General features: G+C 33.0%; 3 protein-coding genes across 3 annotated transcripts; 1 reads left to right on the top strand and 2 right to left on the bottom strand.

Moving 5' to 3' along the window:
* The first annotated feature begins 291 nt into the window (after nt 1-291).
* On the top strand, nt 292-2,199 carry LOC116416223. The gene is made up of 2 exons (XM_031923898.1): nt 292-773; nt 845-2,199. The coding sequence occupies exons 1-2, from the start codon at nt 572-574 to the stop codon at nt 1,966-1,968; spliced, it is 1,326 nt and encodes a 441-aa protein (XP_031779758.1). The 5' UTR covers nt 292-571; the 3' UTR covers nt 1,969-2,199.
* Nucleotides 2,058-4,401, bottom strand: LOC107981778 (serine/threonine-protein kinase RAD53-like). The gene is made up of 3 exons (XM_016988332.3): nt 4,176-4,401; nt 3,881-4,096; nt 2,058-3,806 (listed from the first exon to the last, which is right to left on the bottom strand). Exons 2-3 carry the CDS (start codon nt 4,086-4,088, stop codon nt 2,293-2,295), a joined length of 1,722 nt encoding a protein of 573 aa, XP_016843821.1. The 5' UTR covers nt 4,089-4,096; nt 4,176-4,401; the 3' UTR covers nt 2,058-2,292.
* A 6,454-nt stretch (nt 4,402-10,855) lies between these two features.
* Nucleotides 10,856-11,840, bottom strand: LOC103316697. Its single transcript, XM_031923897.1, has 2 exons — nt 11,517-11,840; nt 10,856-11,372 (listed from the first exon to the last, which is right to left on the bottom strand). Exon 2 carries the CDS (start codon nt 11,349-11,351, stop codon nt 11,001-11,003), a length of 351 nt encoding a protein of 116 aa, XP_031779757.1. The 5' UTR covers nt 11,352-11,372; nt 11,517-11,840; the 3' UTR covers nt 10,856-11,000.
* Nucleotides 11,841-13,002: the final 1,162 nt, after the last annotated feature.

Consider the following 13,002-nt stretch of genomic DNA (forward strand, 5'->3'; position numbering starts at 1 on the left):
AATAATTGAATATTTTTGATATTTGGCTGCAGGGCAAATTGAAATAGCCCCTGAGCAATTTTTTGCCATATTTAAAATTCTGTTATTATACTCGCTTAGTGAGATACAAGTATTCCAAAGTTGTAAATATTTCAATTTTCTATTTTGATTTTTCCTATAAAGACCAAAGCGGGGCAAATTAAAATAATAACGTGGGTGGACTGAGCAAATTCAGATCTATCCAATAGTATTTTTTTTATTTATGTATATACATATTTGCGGGCTGAACTGGGGGGGGGGGGGGGGGTTTGCGCCGCGCTGCGCTACGCGATTAGATACTCAATGGTTCTTTTGTTTTGAAAAAATGTACAGCGACTAACCTGATTTATGTATCAGTACAGACTTAGAATTATTTGCATGTTTCATGTAACATATTACTTCAATCATTACGTATTGCTAAGTCGAATTAGGTAAGCATCAAAATAAATAATGTAGTAAACTCGAAATCTATCCTAAAAAGAATGTTGATATTAATTTTTGCTATGATTTACATGAGATGATTTTTGTTATAGAAACTTAAACTTAATTTATTATGGAAGTAGTTATACGCTTCGAAGAATTTCCAGATGTTCATTGCCCTATCGAAGATGGATATATTTCTATGGCATATTTACATATGTACCCACAACCATTTATTCTTGTTTACGGAGAAAATAAACAGCTTGCTATACAGGAAACAAAAGGTTTTAAAGTAGTCGAAGGGGTATTGGAATATAAAGTTGTTTCCTTAAAAAGTAATTGAATTTTAATTTCGTAAAATAGCATTAAATTTTTCTTAGCATTCTAAAACATTTTTTTTGCATAGATGAAAGTATGGAAGTGAATAGTTTCATCGAATTAATTCTGCAGTACTTTTTTAAAAGGTACACGTACGAAGAAATATGTCTATTGCTTAAACAAGAAAACAACATTTCAATTACTGTACGAAATTTGCGAAAAATTCTGAAACATCTTAAGTTGAAAAGAAAGAATATTGTCGAAAGCCCAAAAGAAGTTATTGTAGCAACCGTTATACATGAAGTGTTTAATGATGGATTAAATCTTGGATATAGAGCAATGCATCAACGTTTACGAAAGAAGTACAGACTTTTAGTGAAACAATCAACAGTACTAGAGATTTTGAGATTAGTTGATCCAGTAGGTGTTGAGAATCGGTCTAGATATAGATTGAAAAGACGGACGTATAAAGTACCAGGCCCAAACTATGCATGGCACATTGATGGCCATGATAAATTAAAGAGGTACGGTTTCGCAATTCATGGATGCGTGGATGGTTATTCCAAAAAGGTTATGTGGCTGCATGTATCTACCTCGAACAATGACCCTACAATTGTTGCCTATTATTATCTCCAGTGCTTGAAAGAGTTTGATGTTTTACCGACTCTGATACGAGCACACACAGGAACTGAAAATACAGTTGTAGAATTACTTCAGATGGCTTTACGTTTCCATCATACAAATGAGAAAGCTGGAGAAAAAAGTTTCATAAAGGGTAAGAGTACTTCTAACGAGAGAATAGAGAAATATTGGAGGCAACTGCGGAACCATTTTGCTGAGTATTACATGTCTATATTTAAAACTATGGAAGATAATGGTGTACTAGATATTGACGATAAAATTCAGCAAAGTTTAGAGTATGTAAAGAAGGAGTGGAACGAGCATCGCATTAGAAAGCAAAATAACATACCCTCTGGTATTCCAAACGTGATGTACTTTTGGCCACAGAAATACGGAGATCAAAATTGTAGCCAAAAAGTCGATCAACGAAATGTTGATAACTTATTAAATAAATATACGAAAACACCGATCTTTTTCAATAAACATGTACAAAATTTAATCAAAATGTTAGTTCCTAAGTATGAAGTACCACGACATGCCGAAGAAGCTTATAATTTATTTGTACAAATTCTTCGTTTAATGAATTCTTAAAATTCAAATAATTATCGTTTTGTTTATGTTTATAAAATCATATTTAAGTGTACTTATAATATGTTTGAGAAACAAACATATTCTTTTAACAACCTCGAATCACAAATAGTTTTATTAAAACGTAGTATACATAAACTCTTTGTTATTACATTTGATGTACATTGTTTTTCTCAACACGTTAAAAATTATATTCACGTCAAATTATACTTATCGCAAGATCATGATACAAAATTTGTTTAATATTGCTCATTTTGTATACTTATTAGTGCAGCATAATACTTCCGTTTCATAAAATAACTAAGACTTTTAAAAAATTTTTCGTAGCTACAGACAAAGAAACTCATGAAACATTTGTTCACAAGTTGCTCGGTTTTTATGATCATAATTAAGACCTTTAATTAAAATATTCTTAACTAAATTCGGTACTTTTTCTAATATAAGTGGTTCTTGTTTTTTTCTTAAAAATGTGATCGGATGAGTGTAGTCGTATGTGCCGCCTACGTCCCATATATGCTTCTCTTGAAACATTTCAATCAGAGTACAAGCAACAGCCCAGGCGTCCGAGAACTTGGACGCTAATTCAAACGTTCCATCTTCTTTCTTTATCAATACCTCAGGTGCCATGTATGGGCGTGTACCGACAGTAATTTCTTTACCTTGAGTTGTCAGAAGTAATGAACCGAATTCTTTCACTTTAGCTAAACCCATATCACAAATTTTAAGTTGCTTGAACTCTGTACTAATTAAAATATTCGTCGGCTTTACATCTCTATGCGTTATACCAAGATGATGATTTTCTATATATGTCATTCCTTTTAAAAGTTGAGTACTAAAATTGACCAAAATTGAAAAAGATTTATCCTCTTCGAGTAAACCATATAATTTCTTTATATTCGGTTTGTATATAATGCCTTTCAAGTTATGTCCTTTAACAAGGCCCATAACAATCCAAAATTCACTAAATTGGCAGCAAACTCCGACAATAGAAACTATATTTTCATGATTAATTTCTCTCAAAATGGCTATCTCTTTCAAAATGGTTTTTGATGTAGTACCTAAAATATCTATAACCTTGATCGCTACTTCTGTTCGGTTGTGGTATCCAAGTTTTACAGTTCCAAAAGCTCCAGATCCAAAATACTGTTCTGTTATAGTTAAGTGTGAGTTTTTAATTTCAGTCATGAAAGGTAAAGGTAGTTTATGTACGTTATCCAATTCAATCGAACATTTTCGAGGTATAGGTTTTCCAATTGGACGTTTAAACGGATCAGGAAATCGAGTATAAGTTGATGAAATTGTTTTACCGAAGGCATTTTCTATTGACGACTGTGAACTTTTTATTTCATTATCTGTTTTTGAAGGTGAATCATCAGTTTCATGTGATGATTTATGGACGAACTTGTTTTTTGATATTTCGAAATTATTTGTTTCACTCAATTTCTTCGACGATAAGTTAATGGTAGGTATAATTTTCGGCTTTTTCAAATCAACTATAGGTTCATCTAATGTAGAATCTTTTCTTTTCTTTTTAGTGTGCTCCTCCATTGTTTTCTCTTTTATATTAAGATTCTTCACATCTTTTAAAACTTCTTTTAGTTCACGTATTTTCATGTCTTTTTTTTTACCCATTTTTTCAAAGGGTAAATCTTCACCATCTCTATTTAACCAAGCTACGTTAATAAGTCTTGGTTTCTCCGCGGTTTTCTTTTTACCAATTTTAGGCCTGATCTTCGGTTTATTCTTGTCATTGCTGTTTTCGCTGAAATCGTGTATGTTACTCATAATATCTGAAAATTTTATTTGATGTTGCTCAGTCAAAGATGATTTTGAGGTTGAAGCTAAAAATTATACATTAAATCGTTTTAGTAAATATATAAAAGGATAAAATACACAGTATAACATAAATTTTTACTTGGCGTAAACACAACTTTGTATTTCGAAATACCATCAACGGCTTTAAATTTGTTTTCTTCTTTTTTAGTAGGATATAACTTGCCATTTTTTTCATAAAAAATACTGAATGGTTTGGGGTATAAATCTAAATAGGACATTAGTATGTAGCCATTTTCCAAAACTACACACGTCTCTTCGTAGCCATCACACGTTATGTCCACTTCCATAATCTTTTCTGAATTAATAATAAAACGCGAGATTCTGAGGTTAGATTTGAATAAAAGCTGATCTCATAATAGGTATAATTTACTTACGTGGTTAGCTTTCAAAGATCAATTATTCAATTTTCTTTAATTAACCTACGACACTGTGAATAAGTTATTATTAATATAAGATTAGAGAAAGTGAATTTTGAAGGTCTAATGGTGTAAGCTGGTCGAACAAACAACATATCTCGTGCCGCGCTGCGCTGCGCGACTTACATTTGTTTAAACGAAGGCGCCGCGCTGGTGCGCGACTGCAGAGGTTACTACAAGCTTCCGTAAGAGAGAGAGAGAGAGAGAGAGAGAGAGAGAGAGAGAGAGAGAGAGAGAGAGAGAGAGAGAGAGAGAGAGAGAGAGAGAGAAGGAGAGCGCGGTGAAGGGAGAGATGCGCGCAGTGCGTACCCCTTGCGCGGCGAAGAGAGCGCGGTGGAGGGAAGAGTGAGAGAGAGAGAGAGAGAGTTCCCCTGCTTCCCCTCCTGCCGTTCGGTATCTGCGTGACGGTCGGTCTTTTCTCGATTCACTCCCCGGTAAAAATGTGTACCTAGCGAGCCTATAGCAGTATTCACTTCAATAAGATTCAGAATTAGCATAGTATTCGTTGATAATTTAATCGATCTATATTGACTTTTTTTAGCAGGGAGCTTGTGATGAAACGGTTTTACTTCCAGTTTTTGATAATTTTCTAGAATAGACCTAGCCTAACATCACCACGATAATATTGATTTTACCTTTTGTATTGTAAAATAAATGCAAATAAGTTTACAAAATTCGATTGGTTTTTAAGTTATTTGTAACTAGGAGTGGACAAAAGTCATATCGACACTCCTAACGAAGACTGGCATCACTCAGCTAACTGCGAACTCTAGCTCATTTCACGACTTGTAACGAATGATCGCACGAAAACCAAGATTGCCGCGATGACTAGCTCGCTAAGAAACCTTTGCATCGAATAGTAGTACGTGTTGCGAGCTCGCAACGAAAACGAAAACTCTCTGTCTTCCATGCGGCGAAAACTAACTCCAAAACCGGGTTTCAGACGAAGAGAAGCACGCTCTGTTGTCTATGCGGTGAAGACTAGCGCGTGAACCAAGACGCGCCGAATTCTAGTACGCTCGCCCGTAATCCTAAATACATGGGCCACATTTACGAGGGTCGCTACGAGACTCAAAGGATCTTTCCTATTTTCACATTACAAATGCCGCATTATACACAACACTTTTTAACATCCAAAAAATACCGATTTAAATGAAATTCGAATGATAAAAATCGGATAATATATGTATATTTGACAAGTATACATATATATATATATATATATATATATATATATATATATATATATATATATATATATTGATCGGTGCATGAAATTACCAGCACAATAACTAAATTTCGTCCAATTTTTACCATTCGAATATCATTTAAATCGGTATTTTTTGCATATTAAAAAGTGTTCTACAAAGTTTTGTGTATAATGCGGCATTTGCAATGTGAAAATAGGGAAGACCCTTTGAGTCTCGTAGCGACCCTCGTAAATGTGGCCCATGTTTTTATGATTACGGGCGAGCGTACTAGAATTCGGTGCGTCTTGGTTCACGCCCTAGTCTTCACCGCATAGACGACAGAGTGTGCTACTCTTCGTCTGAAACCCGGTTTTGGAGTTAGTTTTCGCCGCATGGAAGACAGAGAGTTTTCGTTTTCGTTGCGAGCTCGCAACACGTACTACTATTCGATGCAAAGGTTTCTTAACGAGCTAGTCATCGCGGCAATCTTGGTTTTCGTGCGATCATTCGTTACAAGTCGTGAAATGAGCTAGAGTTCGCAGTTAGCTGAGTGGTGCTAGTCTTCGTTAGGAGCGTCGATATGTAGTCGATATGTACACTGAGAAAAATTTGATAGTAGAAATTACTATTTGGGATAGTAATTTTTACTGCTTTTCATAATAAATTGGTAACAGACTTTTAAGATATTAGATTTTACTATCCAAAGATAATGATTTTGGATGCAATCGAATTTTTAAAAATTTAATTTTAATATCGCTTATTTCTATATTTTACACCTATTAGATACTTCGCGCTGTTATTACTTTATTATTTATTATTTTTATTGATTATTATTATGCTGTTTGGAAGAAAGAGAGATATTAAATTTTTTTGCGGCGACGGGAATCGAACCTTTTTTTTTATTTTAAAAAGACTTTTATTTGCTTAGATTATACTGTAAGATATAAATTTACTGGTGTAAATGAAGCATCAACAAAAACCTGGTGCTTATCGGTAGTAAATTAAGTTACATGGCCCACTGAGGGGCATCTCGTACTTATACATTATAGGTGATAACTAGTTATAAACGTTAAATAAAAAAAAGGTGGTAAGCGCTGACAAATCCGCCAATAGTGCTAATCTACGTAACAATGTGTGTGTGGTAGTAAAAAAGGAATAAAAAAACCTACAGAGCATTATCTAAAATAAGAGAAAAAGGAAGAGTTCGTAATTTTCCGAAAAATCTTTACTTAATTAGTTAAGTTGTCGGAGTAATAAAACTAAAGAGTAACGCTGAATCATGACAAAGTTCAATAGCTCGATACAATAGTACTAAGATTTAGACATATGCTCTATTAAAGCTGGGAAACAGTGGATTAGTTGCTAAGCGGTATCCTATATTGACGACGCCTTACTTCGTCTAATCGCTTGGCGTCGTCTTCGAGCCATCAGTATCTTTTATTGGTTTTATAATTATTTTCTATATCGTGAGTAGGAAGGACAGTGGATTATTTTTGAGAAATTTCATTTGGCGGTAATGAGGTAGAAATAGTTTTGTTTGAACTATGTCTGGGTAAATGGTATAGCAGGGGAATGATATTAGGTGAGGTAATGTAACCGGTGTTATCAAAGTACATAAACGACTGAGGTAGTAAGTATCCAGTGCGCGCTCTCTCGATACAGTCGGGCTCGTTGTGTACACTAAATTGTTTTAGATATAGTGATTGTCGATATGTTTAATGTTCGCATAAGAGTCGCGTGTATACTAATCATAAAAGAGTTTATGCGAGGTAGATTGGCTCGGTCGTACAGTTGCCTATTACTGATAAAATATTTATTATCTGATTTACGGTATAGATGCAATGTCGCACGGAGACATGATCTTTCGAACTTTCGAAGTTTTTCAGCTAATGAGGCGCTAAGATTCCACCAAACTGGTACAGCATATGTTAGGATAGAACGGATAAGAAGCAAGTAACAAATGACCTTGGCTCTCTCTGGCATTGACTTATTAAAATAGAGTCTACTGTGGGCTCTAAAGCCATTTTTAGCTTTGTTTAGTTGTGTACTGAGATGAATATTTAGTCTGAGAAGGTAGTCAAGCTGGACTCCTAGATATTTGACAACTTTTTGTGTTCAATTGTGTATTTTGAATTATTTTGATGAATCTTAACTTTAAAATTTTATATTTCAGTTCGGATTTTAGAAGTGAGGAATCGGAGTGGTTTATGAAAAAGAATGTTTTCGCATTTTGACGGATTTATACGGAGATTCCAAAGCGAATAGTGCTGATTAACTTTATTTACTAGATATTCAAGTTTACTTTCTACTACCGATGGGGATTTATCGGCAACAAGAATGATGGAATCATCCGCAAAAGCTACCGAGTACGTGTTATCTTTATTGACTCCGAATCGAATAGTATAGGGATGTTATATGTGAAAATGTTAAAGAGTTCTGGTGAGTGAATGGTGTCTTGCATAAGGCCTTCAATTATATCGAAAAGAAGACTGAAAATTTTATCGCCATTGTAGGTCACGAATTTGCGATTTATTGTCATGTGCCAAGTTAGTTGGATAAGGTCAATAGGGAAATTCAGTTCCGATAGAATAAAAAGCAAGCCGAACATCCAGACCGAATCAAAGGCCTTTTCAAGATCAACGAGGCAAGCACCGACGACGAGGCCGTTGTGGAGATGCGTGTTGATATCGTTAGTGACTTTATACAGCGCGTGAGTAGTAGAGAGCTGATATCGGAATCCGAACTGATTTTCTGTTAGTACGTTGTTTCGTTCTGTGTAAGCTTTGAGTGTGTGATTTATAACTATTTCAAAAACGGGGTTAGGCTAATCGGTCGGTAACTTGAGGCCTCGTTATCGGGTTTACCTTTTTTTAACTATCGAGAGGACTTTAGCTTTTTTCCATTCGGCAGGGTAAAATGTATTATTTAGGCAGTTATTGAAGAGTACAGTGTAGTCTTTGATAATTTTGACAGGGAGATGTTTGAGTACGATAGGAGGGATATTGTCGAGACTAGAAGATATTTTGTTTGGCAAGTATTTGAAAATTAATTGGGTTTTATAGGTGTTAGTAAAGAAAAGTATGTCATTGGGTTGGGAAGTGTTATGCGCTGGGTTTGCTATATTGAAGTTAGTGATTGTGACATTATTAGATACGTTGTTTTCAAAAGTTCTAATAAGTTTAGTTATTACGTTATCGACATGAACCTTAAGCTGGATGTTGGTGTTAGTAAAGCGAGGAGAGTTAATTGTCTCATAATAAGCGCCAAAGACGTTCAAGATATCTGTCGGATTTTCGACTATGAGTTTATTGTTGATAGTAGGAAGATTATTAATATCGCACTGAGCTCGCTGGAGCAGCGGGCCGTCTTTCTGAGCAACTTCAAGTCTGTCTATTTTTCGTTGTGGTTTAGGTCGGAAAAATCTATTAACTTTGGGAAAGAATGATTCAGGATTGCGGTGGTTGATGGCTTTAAATTGGCAGTTGCAGTATTTATTATATGCAATCGAGTATTCGGCTTTGATATTTGTGTTGACTTCATTTATGATTGATTTGATATAGTTAATGTGATTGGTAGTATTGACGATAGGACTATTGAGTCTGTATAGTTTATTAAGTGAGGAGATTAGAAAAGATTTAGATTTATGAAGCTGGAGCTCCGGCATGACAGTCGAGTGCGCTGACCATTTACCTAAACAGATCTGTTACGTAAAAAATTTCAGATCTAGCTGATGTATTAATCGATGTACGAACTAAAGTTAATAAAAATTAACGACGATTAATAATAAATAATAAAGTTAAATCAATAGACACAGAAACTCATTATAATAAAATAAGCGTAAAATGTCAACTAAAATACTGATTAGCGCAGAAAAAAAAATTAAATTCAAACCTTACCGACTGAGAATATTATAATTTTTCCCACATTTAATAGTACATTTTACCACCTTAGGTAGTAAAAATTAAGTTTTTTGAAAGCCGTAACAATTTTTACTATCTGAGATAGTAAAAATTCATATCTCTTATAGTGAATTTTACTATAAAAGATAGTAAAAAGTACTAGTATCGGAGTCTGTCACCAAATTATTATCCGAGATGGTAATTTTTACTGTCAAATTTTTCTCAGTGTAGAACACGCATTATGAAGATATTCATGATTTTCTCATTGTTTCATTTTTTGACCGAGTGCCTATTAGATAGCTTTTTTCCACACGGAAAAAACGGTTTGTAACATTAACAAACCGCTTGGCAAAATACACACCAACTATTTTTTTGGTTAATCTCAGGTGATATCTCACGCCAAAATCTCATCTAACCAATTTTTTGTCTTTTACGCGTTTTAAACCATTCTCAGTCGATTGGTGACTTTTTAAAAAAAATTCAAACAGAAAATTTTTCAAAAATTTGGACTTCATTTTTTTTAAGTCAGAATTTGTAATAAATTTTCTAAGTGCGAATTTTTCAAAAAAGCTACTAATTGAATAAAAATGGTTTTAAACGCGATAAAACAAAAAAAAAAAAATTGGTTACACGGACAAAAATGGTTAGTTGTGATAACCAAGTACTTGGTTGGGATAACCAAATTGCTTGGGAAAATACGCACAAACTATTTTGTTGGTATCATTAACCAAGTGGACTTAGTTAAGAAAAATTGGTAACCATAACCAGCTATATGGTTGTATTTTGTGCAGTCGCAAGGCGACAAACACTATTTAATCTTGGTTATTCTAATCAATATATTGGTTTGTAATACAAACTAAATATATCAACAATGATAATTAATTTGTCAGTATAACCAAGATAATTGTTGGTTCAAGAAATAATTTAGTTCTGATTACTAAAAAAAATAGTCAAGTTTGTTTCCAGAACGATGAAGAAAAAATTTTTTTTCTGATTCTTTTACTTATTTTTATTTATTATTTATTGTTTGTTTATTTATTTATATATGCAGATTTATTTTATAGACCCGTTTACAAGTGTGCTATTATTTTTCACATTTAATTTATATGTTAACAATTTTACAATACAATTAATATATCTGAAAAAAATGTCTCTCTCACTGGGGATCGAACTCGGGTCCTTCAAGTCCAAAGGCGGAGACTCTGTCGTCTCTGTCGGTCCTTACCAAGTAAATTGGTTAGTAACCGTATAAAGTCGACTTTTTCATTGTCAAAAAGTCGGCTTGGTTAAATTAACCAAGCACTTAGTTCTTATAACCAATTTTTGATTAACCAATTATCACTTGGTTACCACAACTAACCATTTTTTCCGTGTAGATGAGATTTTGACGTGAGATCTCACGTGAGATTTTTTAATAGGGTAGGTAACCGTTGGTCAATGAGGAGTATGATTTTGGTTGGTTAATTTTCTACTATGGTAATTATAGCAAAAATTTGTTCTCTCATATTAGAAATTATATTTTATTTAAATTTGAAACTCACATGTAACATTATTATATTGTTATGATTAATAAATGCATCTTGAGTAATATTAATATATTGTTAGTCTTCATTGTACAAACTTCCAATATTAATAATAATACTTTTTTTAATTTAAAGGATTAATTATTGACATGGAATAAAATATGCATTATATCAGAAAAAATTACCTATTTTCAAGTCCATTTCATCCATTTCTTTATCATTAATCTTAGCTAATTCTTTCCTGAAACTGCGCGTTAATTTTTTCCTTATATAATCGGCCTCTATTTCTTGTTTGGTCCTCGGTATTCTGAATCTAATACAGCAACAAATCATTATTGTTACAGCTAATATAACTGACAATACCATTCCAACTAATTGCCAAATTCTGATTCCAGCCACTTCATTTTCTAACCATTCCGGTTCTCTCTCTTGCTCGATACATTCTTGAGTTAAATTAGTGTTCCCTTTAGTGCATGGAGGAAATGATGAAGAATAGTCTAATAATGTATTTGCTGAATCCATTTTATTACTTGATCTATTATTCTGTAGAATAAACAAATTTCAAGTGAAGCGTCGGATTTTTTATTTTATATTTAATATTAAAATAGAAGTTGATGAATACTAGTAATTTTTCAAACCAAAATTTTAAATTACTAAAAAATCTTGCAAAATAATATTGTAACTTACAAATGTTTGTACTTTTGTTATTACTTAAAATAAAAATCATGTAATTTCATGTACTTAAATGGACTTTCCTTCGTCATGGCGAAGTCAATATGATTTGGAATAGCAGGTCGTTCCAAAACTTATCCAGGAATACTGAGCAGTATCTGAAGTTACCAAGCTGCTATAAGGGTGCGGTAGATAATAACTAGCCTTAGGCACTCCCTACTTTTCTACACCACTAACAGAGAAATACACTTTCCTTTAATTAAATCAATACATACTTCCAGAAATAATCCTTAGGATGAATTTCTGTATTATTGAATCTGTATCTCTACTATATTGCATATTTTTTATTCATATAAATTTACACATAGATTACGATTTTTTAAAGCATAAATTATAATTTTAAAAAATATATAAAACAAGAAAAATCGAAAAAAAAATATTTTTGTAAAAAATACACAAATTAAGCGTTGTTTTACTCACTTCAAATTAACGAGCAATAAAAAATAATTAAAAAATTCTCGCTATGCAGACCACCCGCGCGCACGCACACATACACACGTATATAACCTGTGTTAAAAACCAAATATTGCAGCAAAGTATCATCCATCGCACTAGAGCGCACGTTGCAGTTTTCTATTCCCAATATATAATATAGAAAAAGGAATCCCTAATCACACAGAACGTTTTTTAAATGTTTAAAAAACGCTTGGATTCCAACTTTTGAAATTTGAAATGAAAAGTTGGAAAACGTTTGATAAACATTCGAATGTCCGACTCATCTGCAATTTATACAGATAATAAAACGTTTAAACTACGTTTGAATTACGTTTCTTAAAAATATTTAAAACGCTTATAAAATTTTGGAAATGAATGGATAAAAAGTAATTGAATAAATTTATTCTATTATATTTTAAAAAATATCTAGGTCCTTCCAATTTTGCATCTTTGGCCTAAATTTTTTTAAAATTATTTTTGATATCATTTTTAATTGATAATTTTCCAATGTTAAACGTTTTAAACACTCTCAAAAAACGTAATTTAAACGTTTACAATTTGACAAAATTGTAGATGAGTCGGACATTCGAACGTTTAACAAACGTTTTTCCAACTTTTCATTTCAACGTCCAAAAATTTGACATTAAACGTTTTATGAACATTTTTGTTAGTTCGGGCGGAATCATTCAGATTCATCAAGATTTGTCCAAGACACTCCAAGTCACGCCCTCAACAAAAGCAGCAAAGGCCCTGCAGCATCATCGCCGCTACGGAGAGCAGCAGTAAGAGTCGCTAGTCGTGAGTGAATAGCAGTCAGCTTTAGTGTTAGATTTAGTTTAACTTGAATTTCTCATTTGCTTATTGTATTTAGGTTTGGAGATAGTATACATAAGTTTTTAGGAGGTTATCTTAAAAACTTGCTTAACTTTGAACATTTCGTTTTTCAAATCATTAAATGAGAAAAACTTATGATGATTTAATAATTTTTTCACTAACTTGCTCTTTG

Source organism: Nasonia vitripennis, assembly GCF_009193385.2.
Source record: "Nasonia vitripennis strain AsymCx chromosome 2 unlocalized genomic scaffold, Nvit_psr_1.1 chr2_random0001, whole genome shotgun sequence".
Lineage (NCBI taxonomy): Eukaryota > Metazoa > Arthropoda > Insecta > Hymenoptera > Pteromalidae > Nasonia > Nasonia vitripennis.

Excerpts from the sequence above, each read along its gene's own strand:
- LOC116416223 (XM_031923898.1), top strand. The coding sequence starts at position 572 with ATGGAAGTAGTTATACGCTTCGAAGAATTTCCAGATGTTCATTGCCCT. Across the intron at positions 774-844 it reads TAAAGTTGTTTCCTTAAAAA|ATGAAAGTATGGAAGTGAAT; the intron begins GTAATTGAATTT and ends TTTTTTGCATAG.
- LOC107981778 (XM_016988332.3), bottom strand. The coding sequence starts at position 4,088 with ATGGAAGTGGACATAACGTGTGATGGCTACGAAGAGACGTGTGTAGTT. Across the intron at positions 3,807-3,880 it reads CAAAGTTGTGTTTACGCCAA|CTTCAACCTCAAAATCATCT; the intron begins GTAAAAATTTAT and ends TATAATTTTTAG.
- LOC103316697 (XM_031923897.1), bottom strand. The coding sequence starts at position 11,351 with ATGGATTCAGCAAATACATTATTAGACTATTCTTCATCATTTCCTCCA.